General features: G+C 39.7%; 3 protein-coding genes across 6 annotated transcripts in view; 2 read left to right on the top strand and 1 right to left on the bottom strand.

The window, feature by feature from the left end:
- The window catches only part of LOC119724328 (adhesion G protein-coupled receptor E3-like), a 33,855-nt gene extending 32,428 nt beyond the window's left edge, over window positions 1-1,427 (top strand). For 3 of the 4 annotated variants that reach the window (XM_038195323.1, XM_038195322.1, XM_038195325.1), the window contains one exon: window positions 1,023-1,427. In XM_038195323.1, coding sequence (XP_038051251.1) covers window positions 1,023-1,184 — 162 coding nt within the window. In that variant the 3' untranslated portion in view covers window positions 1,185-1,427. The remainder of the gene's footprint in view (window positions 1-1,022) is intronic. The other variant, XM_038195324.1, reaches the window with a different exon arrangement.
- A 2,776-nt stretch (window positions 1,428-4,203) lies between these two features.
- Window positions 4,204-9,676, bottom strand: LOC119724327 (60S ribosomal protein L8). Its single transcript, XM_038195321.1, has 6 exons — window positions 9,576-9,676; window positions 7,867-8,018; window positions 6,799-6,940; window positions 6,082-6,300; window positions 4,772-4,974; window positions 4,204-4,438 (listed from the first exon to the last, which is right to left on the bottom strand). The coding sequence occupies exons 2-6, from the start codon at window positions 8,002-8,004 to the stop codon at window positions 4,364-4,366; spliced, it is 777 nt and encodes a 258-aa protein (XP_038051249.1). The 5' UTR covers window positions 8,005-8,018; window positions 9,576-9,676; the 3' UTR covers window positions 4,204-4,363.
- Window positions 9,677-16,873: 7,197 nt separating this feature from the next.
- Window positions 16,874-23,542, top strand: LOC119724326 (lectin L6-like). The gene is made up of 3 exons (XM_038195320.1): window positions 16,874-16,923; window positions 19,201-19,272; window positions 21,928-23,542. Exons 2-3 carry the CDS (start codon window positions 19,253-19,255, stop codon window positions 22,736-22,738), a joined length of 831 nt encoding a protein of 276 aa, XP_038051248.1. The 5' UTR covers window positions 16,874-16,923; window positions 19,201-19,252; the 3' UTR covers window positions 22,739-23,542.
- Window positions 23,543-27,676: the final 4,134 nt, after the last annotated feature.

Here is a 27,676-nt window from a genome sequence, read left to right as displayed (position 1 = left end):
TACCCAAGTGAGGACAGTCCTCGATTGGAAACCTGTACAAAATTATAATGAGAGATGACACATGAGGTATTTACATTTTGAGGACATGCACCCCAGTGAGAACAGTCCTCGATTACAACATGATTACAAAACAAAAAAGGAGGACCATCAGATGTCCTCGTTTTACACCATAATACAAACATGTATTGGTAATTTTTTTTCTGAGTGTCTGAGCTGAAATCAATGAAGGACATGCGTGCTAACATGATTCAAGCTTGCCTGGAAATCTTAAAGCTGCTTAATCATTAGTTGCTAGTCAAGAAATGTATTTTTATTTTGTTCATTCACGGTAATATAAAGAAGAAATAGGTTGATCATCAATCATGCTCCACATATCCCCTCCCAAAACACATTTAGTTTCGAGCTCCTTGCTTACAATCGCCATATAGAAAACCCTTCTCATGGTAATCAGCCAACTATTAAAAGTTAATCATTTCACTTATAGGTGTTCAAACCATACATTCAATTCGCTCATCTTTCATTCCCAACCCAACCATTTCCATTGCTGCACTCACGCATAGCCAAAGAACATGTATCGATTTCAAAATTGAAACACCTACAATTTGGGGAGGGGGGGGGGGGTTGGACGGGAAAAAACGCCACATGCTTTGCTCTGTGGGCTATTAAAGTGATCAAATTCTTCAAAGACTTTGTTGGAGATTCTTTTACCACGAGCATGCAATTAATTTGGTCGGTATTACAATCAGTATATAAGATTGGCATAATCTTAACTCTAAATAATTTGTATACATGTAGTTACAAAAAACAGAGAGTAGGCTTTCCTAGTAGAAATTTCCCCCCAAAAGCTTGAAAACAGTTAGCAGTGTTAGTCAGTGACTCAGTCAGTGACTCAGTGACTCAGTCAGTAACTCGGGAAGCTGAGTGGCTCAGTCAGTGGCTCAGTCAGTGACTCCACAGGCAAACTCTCATCTCATCCCCTTGAGTTAGTTTTGTGATTATGGTCTTCTTCATCCGAGCTACAGATAAAGAAAGGTTTGAGGAAGCGTCTTGCCCTGCTGCAGAGTCTGTCCGGTCGGACCACCCACACACGCGCAAGCCGGACAGCCACGAGTGGGAGCAATAATCTCAAGACCAACCGACTTAGCAAGACCATGCCACCTGAGCAGGAAGGAACTAAACTGTAGAGCAAGACTCGTGAGTGCCCTTCCCATATGGGTGCAACCAAGTAAATCGGCCAAAAATTCGTCCGCCGAGCTCATGAATAATTATTGTTATACATGTGCATTCAAATTATTCCATATTAGAGAGTTCCAAGAGCCATGGCATTGGGGATTATTGCACTGTACCTCTGGCCTGGATTTGGGCTTCCAATTCTGAGCATTTTGGATGCAAGTGGGTCCGAAAGTGGCGCTATTTAGCTATATTGTGGAGGGATCCTTTTTCAAAATGGCTACTTTTCCAGTTTGGGAAATATTCCTTTTCGGGGTGGTCTTCTTTGGGTGAGAATTTCTCCAAAAGGTAATTCGTCAACCACCAAAAAATTGAAAGGAATAGGAAAGACGACATGTTGATCATCATTTTCTGTGCAGCCTGAACATCTGTGACTGTGAGAGCTCAGAGTATTTAAAAAAAAAATTAAAGTATGGAGATTTATCACTGCTCAATGGGAATTTATTAACTTGGTTGCACCCATAGGCCAGATGGGGGCGCCTTTTGGGCGGTTTTAAGACGCCGTGTTGAGGTTAACAGACCCTCATCCCTTTTGCCATAAAAAAATAAAGGGTGGAAATAATGTTCTTACGGCTCGCTTCGTGGAATGTGGTCACAATGGGAAGACAAGGAATACAATCTCTTGAGTTGGATCGCTTATATCAGGTTTAGTAATACGGCCTGTGATATTCCATCAGGAATTAAAATTATAAAATCGTATGGAAATTACGGTGAAGATGTTTGAGATTATTTTATGTAAAGTCAAAAGATGTAAAGTTTGCGGTAATAAAATGTAGTCAAATCTCTTTTGACAATGTGTGTGGTTCTGAAAAAAATACAGGGCTGGCCTGGTAACACGACGTTTTGGACTGTGTGCTCTGTCAGTCATCACAAACACACACGTCATATTTGAGATTGACTATCACGAGTCACAGTTAAATGACGCTTGATTATGCCCAAACGTAATTTTTTAAGAAATTCATTCTTTCTGTCACTTGGTAAAAATTGTCGTTAATTTCTGACCAAATTAAAATCTTCCGAACAAGATGATGTGCCGTCATACAAAAGCTGTGCCTTGGGTTACTAGGGGGATAAAGCACCGTCAAAACAAAGTCACTCTGAAGATTGATAAATACTCGTAATTCCGATTGACTTTTACAGCCGGGATGTAATATTTTGTCAGATATGCGGGCCGGGGTGACTATGAAGCTCAGCTTCAGACAGATTTTGAATCCATTCATATTGAATTCAAATGAAAATTCTCCCATCTTTTACCTCGTACTACATTTTTGTGTACAATTTTTTTTCTTTTCTAAAAGCAGAACATGAACTTAAACTCTAGAAGCCAGATGTCTTAAATTCTCTCGAGGCAAAAGACGAAGCCATGGTTTAAACACCACGAAAAACACGACGGGACAAACTATAGATCCTAAAAATATCAGCGTTGGTTACACATGTACATGCATTAAGGAAATAATTATGGAGTGATTGGTCTTAAAATATGACAAAGATTTTGGTTGGTTTTCCCAGCAGTTTGGAGTATTATTTCGCTGCCTCGAGTAGGTTTTGTACATTAGACTGTGTGATGCTTCAGGATAAGCATTTTCTTACTGTATATTGTTGAGAGCCTTAATTTAATTATAGAATGTTTATGGATTCATGTACGACACATATCAATGAATCAACTTACATATTGTGAATTACCAAAATATATATTATGAAGTGCTATTAGGCCAAAAAAAAAAAATAAGTCGGTCTCTGGTCAGCGCGCGCGTCGATTTTAATCATGCGCGTCGATCTTTTTTTTTTCAAAATGTTCCGCGGTAGCTCCAACAGCGCCCTCTATTTCCGCACCTCCTCAATTTTGTTTTACCAAAGAGCACCAAGGAATGGGAGATTGCACCAAGGCAAATGATCGAAAGCACCAAGGCAAATTATGGAGGAAACCAATGTACATGAGGACACCAAAAAAGCAAAATAGTACCCCACCTTGTCTGTACAATCCAAGCTTGAAGAAAAAAAAAGCAAAAAAAAAAAAAAAAAGCCGCGTGGCCGCGTCAATTCCGGAACTTTGGTCTGACCAGAGACCGAATATATTTTTTTTTGGCCTTACATGTACATTTTTGTACATGTTTATTATGAATATTGCAGTTAGGAAATATTGTCTTTATCAAATCATGAAACTATTTATTGTAAAGTATGTGTCTGATTTTACGTACTTGATGAACTGTCATGTTCAGAATTCACTTCGACATTAATAAACTATTCTTGGATTTGAAAATTCGTTTTTAGCAGTTATCCATTGTTTTAGTTGATCACGTGCCCATGCTATTCTCTCTTCTTTGAATAATTCAGTTTTGGATAAAGACGACGCCCCTCCCTTCTCTCCCCCCCCCCATTTTTAAAAAATTTTTGTTTCCATATTTTAATCAAGATGCATTAAAAAAAAATACACTTTAATTTATGACTGACAAATTTTTGAGCGGTTGCTTTGACTAACAATTTTTCGGCATCATGTAAACCCGTTGACAAATGTTGGAATACGTCAAAGATGTCATAATAATAGGCCAAAGCGTTATTGGAGGTTCCCGCAAGTCTTGATATGGTTTATCAATTTAAACAATTCTGTAAAAAAAAAAAAAAATTCAAGAAAAAAATCCATCAAGAGGCGAAGGAGGGATGAAATTATTTCAGGAATTGATGGACAAAGTTTGAGGAGACTTTTTTCACAGTTGTTAGATCATGTTATGCCTCAAAATTGAGGGTTTGAGTTTCTTAGATACATTTACAAGTGTGTATTTGCCCGAGACCCTCTATTGTCTCTTTTGTTTGTACATGTACTTAAAACGATTTAGATCCCCTATGTTTTGTACACGATCATAAATTGGGGACCTTCGGGAATTGGGGACCCTATTGTCCTCTACTGTTCAACGTCCCCTATTGAATGCAGAAACAAACTCATACACACACAAAAATGAGCAATATCACAATATCTTTACTGTATACTGTACGTCTTCTTTATTAGAGTGCAAATCATGCACAATGCAATAGATGATCTATGTAAAACATCATCCGTTTGATGTTGAAAGCCAAGCTATGATACTTTGATGAAGTCAATTCTGTTTGGTGATTGCAGGGGGGGGGGGGGGGTAGTCTATTCCTTGTCACCGACTGGGATCTTCTTTGTTCCACGGAGACGGCCGGTACGACGGGCGGCAATCAGACCGACCTGGAAAGTGAAGTGAGATGGAAGAAAAAAATAAGGGAATTTGGTATTTTAATTTTACAAAACAACGTCAAGTTGCCTCGTTGATCAGATTTTTATTTTAATTGAATGATCTATTAATCCATGCTCCGTGTTTTGACTGATAACAGCTGTCACACTGACTTTCAGAAGTTTCGCTCAAGGTGCTTAATACAAAATGGTTGCATGTTTCTTTCAACTCTTATGCACAAGCCCAAATTAAGTTTTTCATCTTGTAAACCCCGCCATGATTGACATTATGACCTTTATAACGTAAATAATCAAAACAAAAATGGCTTCACAGTGCTTTTCGTTTACCTTGCGACCAGCCGACGTATCTCTCCTGACAGTAGAGGGCGCACCGATATGTTGATGGTTACCACCACCGTGGGGATGGTCGACGGGGTTCATGGCCACACCACGCACACGGGGCCAGCAGTTACGCTTGGCCTTGTACTTGTGGTAGGCCCGTCCGGCCTTGAGGAGAGGCTTGTCGATACGACCACCACCGGCAACGATCCCTGGAAGGAGATGCAAAAAAAGAACGAGTAAATACTCAAATCCCAGTCTGCAATGGACCCTACCTACCTGTCAATCAAACAGTACGCATCGACCAATTAGATCATGACGTTTGGTCAGGTGACCACGGTAACTCGGTAAAAATTACTTCGCTATAGCTTGAAAATCCACATGAGTGTATAGTAATGGCTGCAGCCACTTCCCATAGACTCATGTGTAACTTCAAGCCGTAGCCTGTAATTCGGACATGGCCTTAGTCACAGAGACTGTGAGAAAAATGTACACAAAGCAACGGTGGGCAGAGCTTACGACCAGGGCCTAATTGCACGGCACTGCTTAAAAGTTAGCAAAAAAATTGTCCTTAGCGTAGCAGAAAAGTGTGCTAACCTTAAGCACTATTTCACGCCGTGGATGTGGTAACTGTCGCACGTGTACGGAGATTTTGATTTTTACGTCACTAAGTTAAGCAAAATTTTCCTCCGAGGTTAGCGTGCCTTTTGCTGTGCTTATGCTTACGGTCTCCATGAAATAGACAGAGGCTCTGTTAGCAGAAAATCGTGTGCTTAGCAGCGCCATGAAATTGGGCCCAGATCCAGAATGGTTTAAACAACAGAAGCATGTTGTATATGTTTGCCCAATGGCTGGTTCACATTCTTTAAAAAATGTTTGGTATAAATGTCAAATCTGCTTTGCATTTGCATGACATTTGAACCGGTCTGATAACGAGAAAGCGTTGTCTTTGAAAATTCATCAAATGCACTGCCAATTCTTTTTGGTCTTACTTTGTCGCATTTAATTTTTTAACAATGCATTTGACAGTCCTGCCCAAATCTCTTTCTCTCTTTAACATTTAACCCTCCTGCTGCTTAAAAGGTCACAGATGGTCAAAATGTCCTTTCTCTCCCCCTGGTATACTCTTAAGAAACCAATGGGTCACATGGCCAATATTGACCCAAGCAAAAACAAGGCTCAGAATGCACGTTTCCATATGAGGGTTAAGGGGTACTTGTGCACGGAGACCTTAGTGTTAAGCAACAATCTGACTGCATCTTTAGGAACTAAATCTCCCGCAGGGGATGAGGTGGGCCAATGTCTGTCTCCGCACTTACCAACCATAGCCCTGTTGGCTGAGGGAACCACCTTCTTGGCTCCCGATGGAAGCTTAACCCTCGTCTTCCTCGTGTCAGGGTTGTGAGCGATGACCGTGGCGTAGTTGCCCGAGGCACGGGCCACCTTGCCACGATCTCCGGTCTTCTCCTCCAAGGCACAGACGATGGTTCCTTCAGGCATGGAGCCGATGGGGAGGACATTGCCAATAGTCAGGGCAGCTGAGGAGGGCCAAGATGAGACAGGAGTTTAAGTTAAAATCACCAGTATATAGGAGTTAATACTTTGCATGGCAGAGGTAAATGCAATGTTAAGGTTTATTATTTTTTTAAAGGAAGCACAATGTCCCAACTGGTTCTTTTCATAACAACCTTTCTTAAAAGACGAGATTACTTGAATTGACCGTTATTCCTTATTATTTAATATAATTTGTTTTAAGTCGAACAAAGAAATTGACTGAGAGGGGTTTGAACCTGCTTCTCAGTATTACTGAAATTCCCAACTTTCAAAAACTGTGAAATGCAAAAGATGAATTCATTACTGTAGATCTATGAATATTCTAGACAGAGTAAACTCCAGCAGGACCATAACTCTCAAAACTCCCCCCCCCAAAAAAAATATATCACATACTAGTGTGAAGTCCATATGACTGAGACACTACTAAAAACCAAACTAGACTTAGGAAGGGGAGGGGAGAGGGGTGGGGGGGGAGCAGTTACCTTTCCTTCCACAGTAGATGAACTGGCCAGTAAACATGCCTTCAGCAGCTATCATGAGCTCGCTGCGTTTCTTGTACCTGTAGGGATCACGGAAGGCTATCTTGGCTAGGGGAGCCCCACGGCCTGGGTCATGGATGATGTCCTGAAAGACCAAACAAAACAATTCAACCCATTAACTAGGTTTGTGACAATAATTTAGACATTTTTCATAAGGATAGTCTAGCACTAGGGCTGTTCTGGATGTCTGGACTGAATTTTCGAATAGCTTTTCAGTTTTGAATATTCGAGAAAAAAGAAACAAACATTTTTACGCACACCCACATGACTGTCACGTTATTTACATCGTACTGTTGGGTGCTTTATTGTCAGATGCCACTTTTATTTGTCGGTGGCAACTTTTTGTCAACAACAGTTCACTGTTTCCAATCTTTTAGCATGTTAAAACCTTTGCCAGTAATAAAATACAGCAAAACAATACAGCAGCCCATAATATCGCTCATCTCACACAACCGGCATGCTTTGCGTGCAACTTTGAACCGGCACGCTACGCAGATGCGGCTGCCGGCAATTGCAGCTTTGTAGAAAGGGCGACGGCTCCTTTGGACACACTTTTGTACCATGAAAGGAGTAAAGAAAATGGGAGAATCCATCCGCCATCTTGAAAAACCACTACTTGGGGAAAAAGGAAAAAGACAGGGGAAAAAAAGGGTCTGTCTCCTTAAATCTTTCAAAAAGGCAAGGCGAGAAATTAATTTTTCAGAGGTGTGAGTAACCACTGATAAAAATAGCTGAAAACGGCTGAAAAGGTGTAAAAAAGCTGAACTTTGGAAATCTCCTATACTTTTGTACACAGCATGTGAGGGAAAAAGCTGAAAAAAAGCTGAAATCCAAAACAAGAAAAGCTGAAATCAGCTTTAAAGCTGAGATTTCACACCCCTGATTTTTACTCAGACTAAAGTTTGTCCGTCTGAAACTAAAATATATTTGGGTCTTAGTCACTCCGAATAGGCTACTCTTTGGTTAGGCCCAATTTATTGTGGAATGCCAGTCTAGTACAATAATTGTTACCTTGACAATGCCTTTGATGTATCCATGTCGCTCAGCATAGTCCAGCGAGCGAAGCTTGGCCGGTCCTTTCCTGTGCTTGTTGTGGGACTTGAAGACACTCCCAGCCCCCTTACGCTGACCACGGATGACGCGGCCCATGATGGCAGATTAGTCTGGTGAGAGAAACAACCAGGTAGGACAGGCTGAAACCAGACCTTTATCAAACTATTCATACTCATAGGGCTGGATTTACTACAAAAATCATTTCAAATACTTGTTGGCTTACGTTCTTTCTCACAGAAAAACAAATTTGGAAAGATTCCCATATCTGGCCATCACTTGACGCCTGTGCACAAACCCTAAGGGATTGGTGTAAACATTTGTAAGTGTTTTCTCAGTAAAAATTCAAAATTTGTCCCTGCTAATTTTGAAGTTTTAGGACATAGGATTATCACTTTCTGATGGCTGATAGGTCATTTAAGGGAAAAATTACTGATGGCCAGATATGGGAATCTTTCCCAATTTATTTGGGAAAAAAAATGTTGCAACCTGACGCCACTTCCGTGATTGTGTTCAAGTCTATGTAGAGTAAAAAAAATTGGAAATGTTTCTCAGTCCCAGATTCCTGTTTTATCATTATGTTTTACAATGAATGACCTTCATTTGGGTTGATATTTATTAGTAGGCCTAGGATGAAGATAAAAGTGGCCTCAGGTTGCGAAATGTTTTCCTTTATTTTACTTATCGAAGTGACTATCGTTACGGCACTAGTTGTTTAGCGCCCTCTACGACATTTTTTTGATACGCACGCAGGTATATAATTATTTGTTTCCCCACGTTTTTTCGAGCAGTGCGCCAGCTCAGCCGATAGAGGGTAGGATTTTGCACTGCGAGGTTATGGGTTCGAATCTCAGTTTTGCACTCGAATTTTTCTCCTTTTCTAACCTGAGGCTTTGGAGGATTTTTTTTAAAAGGGAAATAAAGTCCGAATTTCATAAAGTTCAAATTCACTTTTTTCCTTCTAATTTTATATTTTCTTGTCATGTTTTTTTATAAAAGTTGCCAGGTTGCAGTCTACCGTAACGATAGAAAATGGGAAATGCGTTACGGCTGCCGTAACAATAGCCACTGCGTTTACTTATAACAAACTAGTTCAGTAGTTGGCAACATTGAAGAAACAAGTGGGCCTATGGTATGTTATTGATAGAGGGCAGGGTTTTGAGGAGGGAGGGAGACCTTCCATGCCTAAGGAGGAATAAAAATGACGATGACGACAAAAGTAAACGCAACACGAAAATAAAGCATGTAATTGTAAAGTCAGATTCAGATGGCGATCACCGTCATGACCGTGATGTAACGTGTGCGCAACCACACTGAATCGTTCATCACCAACCGTAAAAAAGGGCAAACCGCGCGATCGTGTAGTTATGGGCCCCTCGTTAGTTTCGAAAAAAAGGGAGTTTTACAGGGTCTAGTCACAGCCCGTATATGCAAACGAAAACGCCATTTTACAGTTGCCCCCAAAACAGCTTTGCTGTAATTGTACATCAGTAATGGAAAATATAATGTCGATTTTTGACACGGTTTACGGACAAATCCTGCAATGATAACATCCTTCTTTATCACTGATTAACGATATTTAATATAAAATGATTCGAAATAACATTCAAAGTATGATTAAGAAGATATTTTCGGATTTTCAAAAGATATCTTTCATCATTCCCTCTCACATTCACGGGTCCACAACGTTGAAAAGGTCGGAGGTTGGTGAAATATCCCGGATGTCGATTACAGTAGGGCGCCCTCTTGTGGTCCACAAATAAACAGAGCCTGAAACTAAAGACGCGTTACCCTTGAACTGAATAGGAAACAAATACATGTACACAGTATGCAACAATTCTAAAATTTTCAATCATTTTTGATACATTGATTCCCTACGAAAATCACCCTCGAAAAAAAAGGCCTTTGTAAAATTGTTAATAGCATCTCAATTTATGAAAACTGGAAAATTGCCAACGGCCTGACGTGATAGTGAAATATCTTACCAAAAATTTACACCGAAATCTAAAATACAATGTGGACTATTGTATAGTTGAACTCGGTGCACTAGTGCAAAGACGAACATTTATGAAATAATTTTGTGACGGCCATAGAGAGGATATACAGTTATTTTTTAAACAAACTTGAAGGATTCATTAAATAACATGTAATGGATGCAGGGCCCCCCTGGTTAAAAAAACAGAATAAATGAATAAATATTAATTTACAAACAAACATGAAAGGATAATTAATAAACACTGTATATATATATTTTTTCAAGCAAATCGGACTACATCTAGAATCCATCGGCTGAAGCTAAGTAAATCTTCGCATCGATAATTTTCGTTCTCACGCAAGTCCGTGTGTGAAAAAAAACGTGATCGAACAATTAGGCGACCTAGGTACGAAAATGCTGGATGTGAAAGGTCGTAAGTTGTCTAAAATAGAAGAGAATGCAGTGCAAAATTCCCATATAGGCCGTTCGCGATTTTTTGTCCATACCACTAATTTGCTATGGGCGTTTACTAAATAAAGCACTTTGAGTTGCAAGTCAGGTTCTCGGACTTTATTTTCCCTTGAAAAAATATTTGAATCCTCTCAACAACAACTTGGTAAAGGAAAAAGTTCCAAATAACAAACAAATTGATATGTTCAACTTCTGTATTAAGTAAATTAGTAACTTTAGAAAATAAGAAACAGAAACTTCCCTTGCCGAGCATGGTGGCATTCACTTTTGGGTGGTTTCCAGTGACCACTAATCATTTTGAATGTTTGAACTGAAGAAATCTCGGCGGAATCCATTCGCCAAATAGACCGCTTGCAGACGCGTTCGATAATTGACGCGCTAAGGTGAGCGACGCCATGTTATGGGACAAAATGTGCGTGAATTGATATACGCCTGTCCCACAACATGGCGTCGCGCGCCTTCGCGCGTCGATTATCGAACGCGTCTGCAAGCGGTCTATAGACAGATCAATTTAATAAGCCCCGCCCACTGAACACGTGGTAGGCAACCAACACGCGACTCTCCGATGCCAACCCTGCGTATTCCATCCAGCTGCGCGCGTCACTATAGCGCCCGCGCTGTCAGACATGGTGCACGCGCACGCATGGCCGACCTAAATAATGGCTGTGATTGGTAGAAACACCATTGGGCGGGGCGTAATGTTTCGGTCTATTCCATTTTTGTATGTGCGGTGGTGAAAATTATTGCACTTCGTGTGCTGTGTCCAGTCATTCCGTGAAAAAAAACCAACCGGGGACCGTCTTGGGAATGACAATTGCGAATATTGCAATGTGGTTTTGCTTGTTGGTATAGAGCTTGTCCAACAAGATAACGGTTTCCCTTCAACATAATTCATACTTCATTGTCGTATGGTTCAAAGACATCTGTCATGTGTTCAAGTAATTATTTATGGTAGAAACGATACTGGAAGTTTTGCAAAATGCGGCGCCTATTATTTTTCTGACTGAAACAGATGAAAACCATTATGCGAAATATAAAACACGTTTAGAAACCATTTCGGAAGATGAATTTGCTGCCATTTTTTTGAAATGCATTGCAAGGTGTTTACATCCAAACCCAGAATTGACTTCTTTATTGCATTAACGCTTCTATGTTATACGCGAACTAGGATCTTCGTGATCCTATAAAATGTATTGAGCATCACTTATTTATTTTTCTGGACTATTCAAATGCATGAATAATTAAAAAAGTAATACTAACAGCATGAACATGAACGTTTTGGCTCAAGTTCTTTCAGCCAAATCACTCCAATAATAGTCATCCGCGGGCAAACCTGTTAGTATACACCGATATCAACCGGCCTCATTGGTTCGTGTATGTTCGTGGTTGCTCAAATGTCATTGAACGATTGTTTGTTTGTTTGTGTGTTTTTAATTGACATTCTGCAAGAATATCGCAGCAAGTTACAAACCAAATACATATAAAACAATGGACTCATAATACATGTATCTCCGAGGCGCGTCGTTATCGAGGATAGTCTGTACACAAAAGCTACCAGCAGCTTATTATCCTCTGTAATATTAAAAAACAGCGGTTTTATGAATTAATAGAATTAATACAAAAATCGATTGAGCGTGGAGTATTATACAGACAAACTTCTGATGAAACACATTACTAAAGTGCGACCAGCAGTTGTATCAAGTGCGGAAAAAAAAATAATAACTATTTTTTTTCACAATTACCACGGAAATTAGACAATCAAGCCTTAACACGCGACCACGTCAACCAACAACGACCAATATGCCTTGATAATGCTGAATGTGTAACGTTTTAGCAAAAAGTGCATTTTTACTTTTTTTAAAGGTTGTGTTAGGTAAGTTGATGGGAAGTTCATTTCGTAATTTGTCCCCAGTAATAAATGATGTCATAGGTTTAAGATTGACAACGAATCGTATCAATTTATTTGGAGAAGTTTGTATTTTATTTTGGTACATGTATGTATAGTCAGGCTATCATACCAGAATGATCAACAGTACTCATATGAATGACAATGGATCAATGCTGAAGCCACACATTTTCTGATTGAATGGTCAAAGAATTTGGTTTTACGGTACAGAAATTCTAGTCTACCATTTAACCTTCCCATTTATAACCTTGGCAGCCATTGTTTCACCACTTAGTTCCTTGTCAAGTTCAGCAGCACCTAGGCACTTGACAGTCAACTTGGATTTAATGTTACTACTGTTACTAAAAATGTTCAAGTCATTGCGATTGTGCAATTGACGCTTTTGACCGAACCATATTTTAACCCAGACGAAAAAAGGTGATACAACTCTCAGTTGGAAACTTAATGTTCAGGTCGCTCACAAGATGGTTTATTCAATTAGAAACTTAACAAAAAATGATTTCGTGTGTGTGTCTGATTAACATTGCAGAATTAGAGAATAGGTACAAAGTTGGTCCGGGTAAAACAAGGGAAAATAAGTGACAATTACAAGGGGAAATACAAGGCTTCAAGAATGAGGGCGTCTGTGTAGAGAGGAAACATGGACATCACTTGGAGTGGGCAAATTTAGCAAGTATTATGAACAATATAATGATTACAACATTTTATCCAGGTGGGCATGATTTCAGGAGTTGCAACAATTAAATTTGACATTTTAGAGTACATGTACATGCGAGGCATTTGAAATATTCAAATTTCCACAGTTACAATTTTATGTCCAAACAAAATGGATTATATACCAAACAGGAGAAATTCATAAATTGAAAAGAATACTTATTCAATGTACATAATATAGAGTTAAAGTGATGCCAAATGCACGGGAAAATATGCAATGCTTATCTTAATTAATTTTTTGAAATTTGAAAAAATTAACAATCATGTACCTGCCAGAAAGTTAGTGACTGGGGGGGGGGGGGGGGGGGGGGTACCGTCTCAACAGCTACCGCTGCAAATGGCCACAGAAATGGATTCCTGAAATAAAATTATCAATGACACTAATAAATACGTGTAAACATTTTTTTTACACAAGAAAATTTTCTGCAGTTTGTATAATACAAAAATAACGACATGTTAAATAACCAAACTTTGGGAGTTGAGGTTGTTTAGCATATAGCAATGAGGATATGAATTAGCCACAATAATGCAATACTGATGGAGGCACCAAATACAGGTACCAGCAATGTTCAAATTACTCAAATACAGTCACTAAAACATGCAAAATTACATTTGAAAATTGGTTTTGGAATTGGGCTAATCGGAAGGTACTTCTGCGGTCAACATATTTTGTTCAATCATGGAGGCATAGAGGAAGGAATAGACTATTCTTCCTCCATGGTTCAATAACACTAGGTTGTTCCCTGCATAAGTGCAGCGTCATCAGCAGGTTGTTTAGCATAATAGCAATGAGCAGTGGCGTACGCAGGATTTTTTCAAGGGGGTGTTTAAAATTGGATGTCATCATTTATGACGCTAGAAATGAAGATGGTAAATTGTGTTGGCGCCCGAAATAAAAATAGTATCAGTGGGCTAAACTTAACGCTAAAATAAAAGTCGGGAGTTTGTGTTGGCGCCAAACATAGTAAATCGAAAAAAACAAAACATGTTCTGGGTCTTATGATGAACATAATGAGTAAAGGGGTCAATGTGGGCAGTCCCCTCCCTCAACAAACAGCATTTAAACAAAAAAAAGAAGAAATTCAAGAAAAAAAGTGACACGGGCTGCGGAAGTGCTAGGATCTGTTCTTGTAATATTGCTAAAATTACTCAGCTTTGTCCCCTGGATCTCATGATTCTCATCCGTTGTGAATCCGTGTAAGCTGCCCCCACCCCTAAGGCCAAACTCCAGATACACGATACATATGCGCTCTGGTCACAGGGGCGGATTCAGACTGCCATTTGCCGGGGGGGGGGGCCTAGAATTGTAATGAAGGGTCCAGGACCTGCGAGCGCGCAGCGTGAAGCCCTTACGGCGTGGGGTCCGGGGCCCGCTTAAGGGCCCCGGAAAAAAATTGGATTTTAGATGCTCTGTGGTGCAATCTGAGGCGATTCCTGGCCACTTCCACCGTTTAGAAAACGTTTTAAACATCGAAAATTCCATTAAAATTTGTTATTTTTTTTTGTTCTTCATAAAGTTTGTTATGTACTCAAAGTTGAGAACCATGTTCCATCTCCGTATTTTTTCACAATTTTCTATTTTGGAAAGGGATTTAGGCCACTTGTAGTCCGAGCCTCAGCCATTCGCTGAATGAGGTACAAATAAGGTGGGGGCACCGCTAGCGTGAAATTAGCATAGAGGGAATTTGGCCGGAGGACTAATGCGAGCGCGGAGCGCGAAGCACTTAATACGGCGTGGGGTCCGGGGCCCGCTTAACCCTAAAAGGGCCGGGTTATTTTGACCATCTCTCAGCCGGGGGGGGGGGCGGATTCCGCCCCCCCTAAGATCTCGGCCATCGAGTGACGAAAAATTTTGAAACTCGGCACATGCATAGAGCAACTCTTCCTAAACATACCCAAGAAATTTCATGACTAAAGGCCAAAGGGCTTTGGAATTATGGCTAATTAATTATTCATATGTACGAATGGCAATTCTGCTCTGTGTACACGACGTATATGCGAACATTCAGTTTTCACGGCGCGTAGCGCCGGAAATTTTTTCGCTACGCGGCAACCCGTGGTCCGATTTTTCTGCATTTGGTATCAAAAGATGCGCAAAGCTCGAGGCTAAAAAGTCATAACAGCTCGGGTCGCGAAATTGTTTTTTAGAGGCTATCACGGAAAATGTTGAGGGGGGGGGCTGGCGGATTTCGCCCCCCTCCCCCGGCCCCTTTAGGGTTAAGGGCCCCGGGAAATTTTGGATCGTAGATGCTCTGTGGTGCAATCTGAGGCGTTTCCTGGCCACTTTTCCCCTGATTTTTTTAGCAGAAGTTTTTAAAATTGAGGGGAGATTTTGTTTCATTTGTTTCAAATACATATAGGCCTATGTATTCTTGCTCTTATAAAGTGTCTTCTGTATTCAAAGCTTAAAGTTGAGAACATGCACATAATTTGTAATTGTTCCGCGCTCGGTCACATAACTCTCTTTTCCCTCCATATTTTTACATGGCAAAGGGGGGTGTTTAACAGCCAAAACACCCCCCCTCCCTGCGTACGCGCCTGGCAATGAGGATATGAATTAGCCACAATAATGCAATACTGATGGAGGCACCAAATACAGGTACCAGCAATGTTCAAATTACTCAAATACAGTCACTAAAACATACAAAATTACATTGGAAAATTGGTTTTGGAATTGGGCTCATCGGAAGGTACTTCTGCACGAAAATGGGTCAAGAGCCAGATACAGCTAGGCGAGGCTTCATGATGGTAGCAAAGTAATAGACAGCCTAATGACCGTCTTGAATTTCGCGCTGCACCACGCCCTCATGCTCGACTAAATTGGTCAGGCATTTTGCTTGTTCGCTTAACAATGTCAACAAACATTAAGCAGATCTCATGGAAGGGCAGAAAGTAGCTGAACATTCCTAACAGTCCTTTAAAACTTACTATTTAAACTTTTGTCAGTACACAAATGAATTCGCAGCTTGCGAATTCGTTTGGTTACAATATATCCCATTTTCCAAGATTCAAAGATAGTTTGCTGTCAGCCATCCTATCACAGACAGATTTCAATTCTGCGGTCAACATATTTTGTTCAATCATGGAGACATAGAGGAAGAAATAGACTATTCTTCCTCCATGGTTCAATAACACTTGGTTGTTCCCTGCATAAGAGCAGCGTCATCAGCATCCAGTAATGATCTACAATATACAAAGGACACTTGATTATTTTCAAAACTCTTTAGGTATTGGCACTCTGGACCAAGTTTGGCAAAATGTCTCTGCTTGAGAGTCCTGCAAAATGTGTTGACTATTCCAGAAGACTCTGCTCCCAACTGACTAGCCTTTAGTCAAGTCCCACGCGCTTACCCGGACACGACGTGACGCACCCCGGATGCTGTCCTTACGTGGGACTTGACTAAAGGCTACCAACTGACCGGATCGGACCCCAAGAAAAACTGACCAGAATTTCAAGTCTCATTAACCACGGGCACTCTACAATATGGGCACATTCCAGTAACACATGCACATTATAATTAACTATATATGACATACCCTTCCCTATAAGGTATAAGTTCACTCAAGTGAGCGAAGAAAAAGTTGAAACTTGAAAAAGTTCAAACTAAAAACAACAATTATACAATGCACATCCGAGGCATTGTCGAGGATTAAACAAAAAGCTACCAGCAGCTTTTTTTCAACTGTGGTCCTCTATAATATTTAAAACGGAGTGGTTGACATGAATTCGTCAAAATAATAATACAAAAACCAATTGCACATAAGTGTTACACTGACAAAATTCAGATAAAACACATAATTAATATCCTTCCGGCAGTTTTTTGATTACCATTTAGTGAAATGACGCCCGAAGGGTATAAGAACGCCTCAATCGTCGATCTGAACACCACAACCAACATTGCAGAGAGAAGCACCAGACATCTGAGCCAACTTTCGCCTAGCATTGTCTGTGGTAAGTGCGAATAATCTCATTTGGGGTAAAATGTTTGAAGGGACAGTTGGAAACATTAAGCCAAACGTATTATGTTATTATTTTTTTATATTAGCTGTTTAATTGATAATACTGATAAAAGTTTGCCAATGTTTTATTTCTGTGATTGTTATGGTTCCTAGTAAAATACATCTTGTCGTCTTTCATGTTCTAATTTTAATACCGAGGGACATACACTTTATAAAGATAGGTTCCTGGCTATTTGAAAATGTTTTCCATTTCAATTTACCAAATATTCAAATTCGTCCGAGAAGAATTTTACATGATTTTAGCAAAACAATAAACTAGTGATTTAATATCATTCAATAATTTCAAAGTTTGGTCTTTATCTATTTAAGTACTTGGTAAACAATATTCGTCACAGCAGATTGAATTCGTTTCAGCTATTGCCCAATGACAGCATTTAGAGATCCAAGTAGTCTTTTGTCAATCAATTTCAATTTGTGTTAAGTGAATGAGTCTGCTGTGTGAATAAGCATTTCCCGTGCGTTCTCGATCACAATGCGGCACATTCGTTCTTGAAACGTTACCACACCTGATAGGTGTTCTGAACTAAATTAAATATAAACAAAAGAATTTTTTGAAGAGATTACCAGAAACAACAAAGTATAAAGTAAAAGTGAATTAACAGATGGAAAGAATATTAAGTTATGTTAAAATGAAAATCGGAAATGTCAAAAATTACGATGCCCCTTAATTTCCTCTTTCACACAACTTTTGAGTAAACAAGATAGTTGAAGGCATTAGACGCTGATAAGAAAAAAATCAATTTCTTAATTTTCTCGTATATTGATAAATGTATTGTTGTTTCTTTTGATTTAACTATCTTCTTGAAATTACGACACATAGATGTTACACGGGGAACTAAGGGTCATCGTAGTTTTTGTCATTTTCTGCTTTCATTGTAACACTGGTTTTACTCGTTTCCAAATTAAAAATGTATATATGTCGCGAAAGATTCTACACGCTTTTACCAAATCCGAATTAGTAATTGACCATTCAATTTTGAAGTTTGGTAACACTCTTTAAACATCGGGTCGAGAATAATCGTTATTACAGATCAAATTCATCTAGGCTGTTGCAGAACGGCAGCATTTAGGGATCGAATTCGTCTTATAGCAAGTATTAATTTGGTGTGTGCTTGGGCATTACCCACTTGACCTTACCGAATCGTGTGTTTTGGAATTTTCCACTCTCATTTTCTTATTTTTTTCGTTTATTTATTTAACGTATGTTGTTTTGTTGATCTTGGTCATCTTTACACTTTTTTGGTAACTGTTCTTTAGGGTCTGTACACTCTGGTCCGATAAAATCATGCGAGCGAATGCGCCGAATTGTGCTTAACCGTTAAATCCCTGTGTGATGTGCCGAAAATAGTGAGTCTAACATATTTTACATAAGATAAAATCGAAAGAAACAAACTATAAATTTATGAAGAAACAAGGAAAGAAAAACTGGATTTTTTTTCTTATTATCGGCTTTTTTTGCTTTCCACTGAAGCTATCACAATGAAGTATGACGAAATTGAACAAAATTATGATTAAATTGTGTGGCATTAGACGAATTTGATTTCTGAATAACAAGGTTTGGCGTAGACGAGACGAAATTGAATATTCTTGGACACACGTGTGCTCATTGCTTTAATTTACTTGAACTAAATTTGAAATTGTCTGACAAAAGACGAAATTAAGTTTTGGAAATGTATACTAAATCGATATTGATGGACGAATTTGAATATTAGAATCGGTGAATTCGAACGAAAAATGCTTTAGAACACACCAGATTAATTTACTTAACACATTATTTAAATTGATGGACATAATACGAATTTGATCATTACAAATGCTGTCATTCGGCAAAAGTTGAGACGAGTTCTGTCGACGGTACTTAACGAATAATTCTTGACCATACATTAACACGTTGACCAAACTTTGAGATTGAATGGGAAATGACTAAATTGATTTAATTTACATCATGTAACATTTTTCTCGAACGAATTTGAATAATACAATTGGTGAATTGGAATAAAAACGTTTTAAATTAGCCAGGAAAACCTATAATTGCTCTTTCCATCTAACGAATTTTCAATCAGTTCGTCTTATTTTAATGGAAAAGAAGATTCCGCTAGTTTGATGTCTAGAAATAACATTGTTTTGTTTCAAGTTCCTTTCTGCGTAAATTTACCATTCGCTCAAGCAAAGCGAGTATCCGAATATTTCTTAACATTTTGCTCAACAGGTGTACTGGATCACATTGTCTGCAGTTATCTCGATTCAACACCGTCTTAAAGATGGTCTTCAAGTATCATTGGTAAGTTTCATTATGTTACAGCTTTCAGTATTTCCCAAAATTCTTGACAGACACTGTCTTTGAATAAAAATACAGTTTCTGTCTCAACTCTCACGTAAATGAGATGGCCTACGTACAATAGTAATTTATTTTGAATCAACGGGCTGTAGCCTCGCTGGTCCACTTGCCCCGTTTATGACAGTAATGTTTAGTGTATAAGGGAAGATATTTACTGAGAAAACACAGAATTTTTTACACCAGCCTCATAGGGTTTGTGCACAGGGTGACAAGTGATGGCCAGATATGGGAATCTTTCCTTACAGGTAGGCTCTGTTAGCAGAAAATCGTGTCCTTAGCAGCGCCATGAAATTGGGGCCATATTTCAAATGAGAGGGCCTGGAATCTGTAGAGGTGAAGACACGCATAATCACCTATCTTGTTGCTTCGACTATTTACAGCCCGTAAGGAAAGATTAATCGAACAGACCCTTCTTTGGTAACCCGTTGTTGGCACTTTTTGCAAACTTTAAAAATCAACTTTGCAAAAACAATAGATTAATTACTAATGTTATAATCATTGGTTTGCTGGAAGTACAAAATAAGCAACACACGCTACCAAAGACTTAAAGGGCCCCCTATTGCTTTTTTTTGGGGGGGGGGGTTCTAATGCAAATTTTCAATATTCATGAGCAAAGCTATGTGATCCGGGCAGAAACCTCAATGTTACAGATATTTCCGCACAAAAAGAATTGTTAGAATTTGGGATTTTTTCTTTTGATTATTCGTAAATATGTATGGCAGAAGGGCATTATAAGCGTTCTGACGCGAAAAACATTACTTCCGCTAAGAAAATTGCATTGAAAGGCCTCTCCCACGGGTATAAATGGAACGATTTGTAAACTTGCCACACATAATGAATCATCATTTTTGCAACAACTTGTGTTAATATCCGTTGAAAATGTTTAAATTTCATTCATACAAACAGTTTACCCATTCCTATTGGTCGAAAGGCCGTCACGTGGCCGGTCTTAAAGGGACACAGGGTCCTAGAACAGCCCAATTGGGCTACAAAACGCGCTTTGAACGCAATGATGTTAATCTGAAAGAACATTTACGATGCGTACGAGAACAAATTTCAGGGTCCACTTTTGCAACCCCCAAAATTCGAGCTGTTTTGATGCTGGTTGTGATTTCATCCGTAAAGTGGTTCGCCTTTTGCGGACGTGTAAGAAACCATATTTTGTGTGATTGGTCACCGCGCGCTGTTCGCGATTCGTGGGGCAAAACGTGCGTTACGCGCACCTACATTCCCGTAGGTTTGTGCACAAATTTGCATTATTAAGTCCGAAAAAGTAACATTTTTTACCAGTAGTTATTATGTATCCAACAAAATTCAATATGCATTTTCAAGCTGGATAGTCACCTCGAATTTTGCTCCAATTTCCCCTCGATTTTATTTTTCGTTTCAAAATTGTGGTGCACGTTGCTAAAAAATATCCAAATAAATGTCGGCTAATCTGATAAAATGTGTATAAAGACACTGTTTATAAACAACAATGAAAAGTAAAACGTAGAATGTAAAAACTGCTTTAAATTACCGTTGAATTATTTAAGAAAATTGTGAAATGTTTCAATGGATGATTTTAGAGATTTTTGTTACAGTTATTATCTTTTTTGGATGAGAACAATTTACTTTGATTGCATTATAAGTATTATATGTCTGACTTTTAATGACAATAATATTGCCCCTGAAAATCGTTTTAAGAATCAAATTAAATGACACTCCCGTAATGTTCCGAACTTCTGAATAACCTTATTAACTCCTCAAGTTTATTTACATTGTGCTCTACTTTTGGTACCCATTTTGTTCAACATTGTGAGATTCTCGCGCCTTCTTGAAGATTTTCAGATGCTGGATACGCGCGCCACTAGAGGTACAGAGCAAAATAACACAAATTTATTTGTTCTATTTTTTTTTTGTTAAATAAGAAGGGCTGGGGAGGGCGTGCATCCCCGCCCCCCCCCCCCGTAACCAAAAGTACAAAACGGCATCTGATTACGGCGTATGACATACCCCGAGGGAGGCACAATGGAGAAAAAAATGTTGTGGGTGTTGTCGCTATAAAAAGCTGCCGTGAATTTAAATTAAAGGACAGCGCAACAGGTACGAAAATAAGACGCTCAAAATGATCATTGTTCTGTTTGTTGATGAACAAAATAACACTCAAAAGAGCTGGATGCAAGGGTTTTTTAAGCAACGCGCACCAGCATTTTAAAACGGGAAATAAATACGAGAAATAAAATGGACCAAACTTCGAAATGAACATGCAGCTTGATAACCCATTTTTGAACTTTGTTGAAGGAATAACTACTACAGGTCAAAAATATCACTTTTGCGGACATAAGAATATCTTTCCATACAAACCTACGGAAAAAAGGTGCGCGTAACGCAACTTTTGCCCCACGCGCTAAAAAATGGCGCCTCCCATGGCAGAACGCGCGTCTATGCGCACTGCCGATCTAGTCTTTTTATTCTATATCTATGGTGTGCACAGTCTATGGCGCGTATGCACGCGCTGCCGATCTAGTATTTTTATTCTATATCTATGAGCCTGACAAAAACGTTTGATGCGGTGAAGACTTGTCTCATTTCAGTTCTCTCTTTTCCCCCATTCAGCTTGGTGTGGGCCCTCTGCATCATCACTGAGGCTATGGGGCACACTTGCCCGGCGACCACGGCATGGGGTCGCCTCCCTGGGGCCTTGAAGCACGTATCAGTGGGCCTGTCAGGAGTATGGGGCGTCAACGTTCACGACAACATCTACTACAGAGGCAACTCGTACGGTGAGGAAGAGAGCGCAACCTGTGCGGCCTGGCAACAAATCGGTGGGGCTCTGAAACAGCTTGACGTGGGGAAGAACGTAGTGTGGGGCGTTAACTCACACGATAACATCTATTATAGACAAGGCATATCCGCGACTAATCCAACTGGTACGAGATGGGCACGGGTGTCTGGGGCCTTGAAACACGTCAGTGTTAGTCAAAATGGGCATGTTTGGGGGGTCAATAAGCATGACAACATCTATCACCGCATTGGGGCAAGCAACTGCAACCAGGGCGGGGACACTTGGAGGAAGATTGGAGGGGCATTGAAGCAGATCTCGGTGGGTAACTCCGGGGTGTGGGGTGTGAATGCGGGCGATAATATCTACTACAGGTTGGGTACTTACGGTGACCTGCCCACTGACCCAGACGGCACTGGGTGGAGACAGGTCTCAGGCGCGCTCAAGTATATCAGTTCGGCTGACATGGTGTACGGGGTTAACTCGGGGGATGCGATCTACTATCGAGGGGGTGTGACGCCCGCCACACCCTGGGGTAGCACTTGGCATCAGATCGGAGGGGCCGCGAAGCAAGTTGAGTCTCTGTCGTGCCTGGTGTGGGTAGTCAACTCCAGCGACAATATTTGGAAAAAGAAAACTGACTAAAAGGGATTCTCGATCAGGAAGGCAAACGTACGACACGCACTGCAAATCAAACAGCAGTGTCAATTTGACACCGGTGGTATCTATATAGGACTACCGGTGTTCAATTAACACTGCAGTTTTGCAGTGAAAATGGTACTGGTTTGAGACCTGGTTAATTGATAATCACTTGAAATTAATAAATGCATGAGTTTTATCTTCTGCTAAGATTATACTTTAATTAGATCTATACATCTGGGTTATGTGTCTTTCAAGAAACAAATCTCATCATGGTTCAAATTCTGCTGAACCTTGTCCAATGTTAACAATACTGAACTGACATTCACTTTAGGGCGATTTCTAATCATGTGGCACATTTTCTTTGATCATTGAAAAACAACGCGACCGCCTTTAGGAATGGCTAATTGGAATATTTTATGTGATTTTGCTTTTGGTATAACGGTTTCCTTTAAGCATCATTATACTTGTGTCGTATGGTGCGAAGTGCATTGGCAATCTTAAACTAATTTATGGTAGATAACATAATCAAGGTTATGCAAAATTGCGCCCATTTTTTTCTGACTGAAACAGGTGAAAACTGGTACTTGAAATACAAAGTAAACTGAGAAACCATTACGGAAGACCTAATGAATTGAACGAGTTTACTGCAAGAATTATTGACAAGCTTCGGTCGAACCCAGAATTTGATTTCTTTATTGAATTTAAGCTTCTATTTATGTCGCTAATGTCTATATAGAATTAGTTATTTCCTTTCTGGACTATATGCATGAATAAATAAAATGAAACAATAAAAGCATGAAAAAAAAATGTGTTTTGTGGTGTTTTTTTTGTCTGACCGTTTTGTTTCAAGTTCTTTCAGCGCCATCCTCAGCCCAACTTGTAAGCTTGTTTACATAATAAAGAAAACCCTTGCTCTCAATAGTGTCAAGATTTTGCCGACGTTTATAGAGCAGAGTCTGTCATCTTGTAGCACTAAACGTTTAGTTGAAGAAAAACCCTACCACCATTTATTGATTACTGCAAGTAATGTCATCCGTTTCCGCAAGTTGCATTCTCCTGTGGTAAAAGAGACCAGACAAAAATCACGGTAAACTTTCGCTTTAAAAGTGTTTCTGTACGAGTGTTCTGATGTTGAATAAAGCCAAGAAGAAGAAAGAACTATTAGTGTTATTAATTCTAAACTATAAATCATCCAGCGAGGGCAGAACAATCGACATAGCTGGTGTTGGATTCAGGCTATTGACCCCCCCCCCCCGACAGAGGGCCTTACTGACATGTCAGGGGCGGATCCAGGAATTTTTGCAGGGGGGGGGGGTCATCAGCAAATCATTGCTGAAATGTAGACAGAGTTTGTTTTTGTCCGGACACTTGGCCTCCGTAAAATCAATAGGTGGTAGGGGGGGGGGGATGGGGGGCTCATACCATACTTCCAATGGGGGCGCTGTTCAAATCCGACGATTATTCATACCATATTGACCCCCTAAACAAGCTGGCTCTGTCTGAATTTTGTGCACAGACGGACATAATTACCAGTATATTTTTGGGGGGCGTCAGAGCGGGGAGGGGGTTGCATTATTTTTAATGTATTTCTATGAATTTTTTTGACCCCCCCTACATGTAATGCATTTTAACTGCCTTCCTATACACAGTCTATTCCATATTGTTTTGCCCCAGTAAGTCGGAATGATGATGTGCCTATAAAACTGTGATGATGCATATAATGTGGAATAACAAACAAAAGGTGATTCAAATGGGTATTATACGAGCACTATACTTGTCAACTGAAAAACAAAAAAGAATAACTATTCCGGTTCTATTTCAATGTTCTACTTTTTCAGACAAATTGGTGGTCCCTTCCAATATCCGATTTATTCAAAACTGTTCGACAAGTTCAGAACTAGCCAGCAACTATATTCCTAGGTTCAGAACTATCATATCCAATTTATGTATGTTAAAACTACCATAATCAAATTCGCCTAATCGTTTGCCAGCAAATCTTATATGCTTCTTTGTGTTAGCAGCGTCAGCATTCACATAGAGTTCCGCTATTTCTTCTGAGCACCAACGGAGATTCTCGTGTATCGTCCGTCAATTTGACATTCTGTGAATCAGATTCGTAATACAGCGCCACCACCGGCAGTAATGAAACCGTGCAATAGAACTTCCATTCACCGTGCAATAGAACTTCTGTTTTCGTGGTGCGGCCGCGCAGTGCGTTGGGACGAATAATTCAATGACATGTGATCAACGATCAACCAATCAGATGACGGGGATTTATTCAGGTGTTGTATAATAGCGAATATGTGGTATGGAAAAATAAATCGCAGGCGGCGCATGGCGGAGACCAGAGGTCCGGAAGCTCAAAGACAAAATGGCACATTTACCTTGTACTTTGTCTGGTATATTCTCAATTTATCATTTTTTTCGAGGGTGGGCGGGGGACGTTAACTCACCCCACCCCATTGACACCCTGCAGACGCCCATTTGGTTAAGTGTGTATTCAATTAATAGCAAATATGAGTTCAAGTTCACACCTCTTTTTCTCCCTTCTTCTTGTTTTTGTGTTGCTTTTTGCTTTTCGGGGGGGGGGGCCTTGCCCCATCCTGGCGACGCCCATGGCCGGCCAAGAGTGTAGACAGCAGGGTTCGACCTAACTAGCCCGCGGGCTTTTTCACTAGAGTGTCTCATAAACAACAATGTGCATACATGTAAAACGTGTATATAGCCTGAAAGTTGACACCTGGTGGCGCGCTTCAGGGCCCCTCGAAAAGGAACTAGGGTTTTTGACATTAGGTTTGGTATATTGATTTCTTAGAAAATCACCCTCGCAATTTTATGTAAACTGAAAAATCGCATGACGTGAAAGAGAAATATCGTGCAAAATATTGACCTCTCACTTCCGAAAACTTCCGTGTGCACTCGATGTGAACTCGATCACTCGTTCAAGCATGACAATTTATGAAATAATTTTGTAGCAGACAATTTTTTTAACAAACTTGAAGGATTTAATTTCATTCACAGGCAAATATTAAGTGACAGTTGATAGGAACTGTGTTAAAAAGTGATCTAAACGAGCCCGAAAAAATCTAAAATCCATCTGATGTATATTGGTAAATCTTCGAGTCGTTACCATTTTCGTTCTCACGCAAGTACGCGATGTGAAAAAAAACCCGTGATCGAACAAGGAGACCTAGGTACAAAAATAGGCCTCCTATTTTGTCAGTGTTTTTAATAAACAGATGTTAACAGTTAACCATTTAAAACAGTTGATAATATTATACACAAATTGATACAGATTTGACTTCTAAATTCAATGATTTATTTCTTCCTGTCCTTTCATCTTTGCCCCATATTTTTTTGACTCGCCAGCCGGGCTACTTAAGTACTAGTTTGACTAGCCCGCCGCTGTTTTGACTAGCATTTGGCTAGCGGGCTACCCCTAATTTCGAACCCTGAGACAGATGGAACAAAATAAGCTTACTATATCTAGTTACTTCTCGTGTCCACAAAGGACACTGCATTTGTTTATTAATTATCAATAGCAAATAGTGGATCATGTAGTCAAATCGATACGATTATAACAAGGCCAAGAGAGGGTGGTGTGACAATGTAACATCTGTCTAGAATAAAACCCACGTTACTGGGTTTCGATTCAAGACATGCGACACCAAAATAATTTATTTACTAACAGGATGGTCGTGAGCGCATGGCGTGGACGTCATGAGCGTAATACGTCATCGACATGAATAATTCATTGCGTGAGTTTTAACCAATCGTATTTCTAGCTCGAGGTTGCTCGGTAACTCCTTGCGCACGATAATAAACGTGCACCCTCACGTGGTTGACCCAGGTCACCGGATTAGAAACATTCGTCCAATGGGAGCGCAATATTATGGATGTCACCAGCACGCGTTTAATGGGCGATGTAGACGAGCTCACCTCGACTCCAATGTATTCATTTAAGATTAATTGTAACTACCATGAACACTTTTTTATTCGATTCCATTGTAATATTGGGAGGAGGGGGGAACTCGCACAACACAAAACTATAAACTAAAAAATATAATACTAAACTTTATACTAAAATATAAACAAAAAGGGAAAGTTTGTGAGGAACTGCATTAATAGTGGAGACACTATACACATTATTTTGTAGTTTCAAACAAAACGACACATCATAGAATTTGTGTACTCAACTTCAACTAGTTCAAGACTTAAGAAAGTAACTAAAATGAGGTATCGAAAACAAGAATCGAAATCCGGACTACACTCAAAAACTAACACACACCAATCTAAAGTAAAACCAGATTTAGAAAAAAAATATTTTAAAACCAACAGAACAAACACTGAATACCAATAAAGTGTGAAATAAAAGACCTTATTATATTTTGGCTTAAAAAAAAAAAAAACAATGACTCTGCAGCAGACAGGACTGTATGGGCAGAACGAGAGGGTACAAAGGTACCGTAGGCTTCTCTGCTGGTGTCGTAATGAACGTGGCGTGGTGCGTGGGTATAATGCGGCAAAAGGAACAGATGGGGAACCACTACTTAACGAAACACAGCTAAATTACCGGGAGGAACACTACTATTTAGGTGATTAAAGAAAACAAAAATGTGAGTGATTTCTGGCACAATATAGCACTGCCTTAACCCTGAAATGGCCGGGTTATTTTGACCATCTCTCAGCCGGGTAGGGGCGGATTTCGCCCCCCCCCCCTCTAAGATCTTGGCCATCGAGTGACGACAAATTTTGAAAGTCGGTACATGCATAGAGCATTTCATCATAAACATACCCAAGAAATTTCATGACTATAGGTCAAAGGGTTTTGGAATTACGGCTAATTAATTATTCATTTGAATGAATGGTAGTTCTGCTCTGTGTACACGACGTTTAATGGAAAAATTAAGTTAAAAAATTTTTCTCTGCGCGGCAACCCGT

This window comes from Patiria miniata, unplaced genomic scaffold (genome assembly GCF_015706575.1).
Source record: "Patiria miniata isolate m_02_andy unplaced genomic scaffold, ASM1570657v1 HiC_scaffold_18, whole genome shotgun sequence".
NCBI classification, from domain to species: Eukaryota; Metazoa; Echinodermata; class Asteroidea; order Valvatida; family Asterinidae; genus Patiria; species Patiria miniata.
The sequence above is the reverse complement of the archived record's forward strand: the minus strand, read 5'-3'. Positions and strand labels throughout refer to the sequence as shown.

Excerpts from the sequence above, each read along its gene's own strand:
- LOC119724327 (XM_038195321.1), bottom strand. The coding sequence starts at position 8,004 with ATGGGCCGCGTCATCCGTGGTCAGCGTAAGGGGGCTGGGAGTGTCTTC. Across the intron at positions 6,301-6,798 it reads CATCTACTGTGGAAGGAAAG|CTGCCCTGACTATTGGCAAT; the intron begins GTAACTGCTCCC and ends GGCCCTCCTCAG. Across the intron at positions 4,975-6,081 it reads AGCCAACAGGGCTATGGTTG|GGATCGTTGCCGGTGGTGGT; the intron begins GTAAGTGCGGAG and ends ATCTCCTTCCAG.
- LOC119724326 (XM_038195320.1), top strand. The coding sequence starts at position 19,253 with ATGGTCTTCAAGTATCATTG. Across the intron at positions 19,273-21,927 it reads ATGGTCTTCAAGTATCATTG|CTTGGTGTGGGCCCTCTGCA; the intron begins GTAAGTTTCATT and ends TCCCCCATTCAG.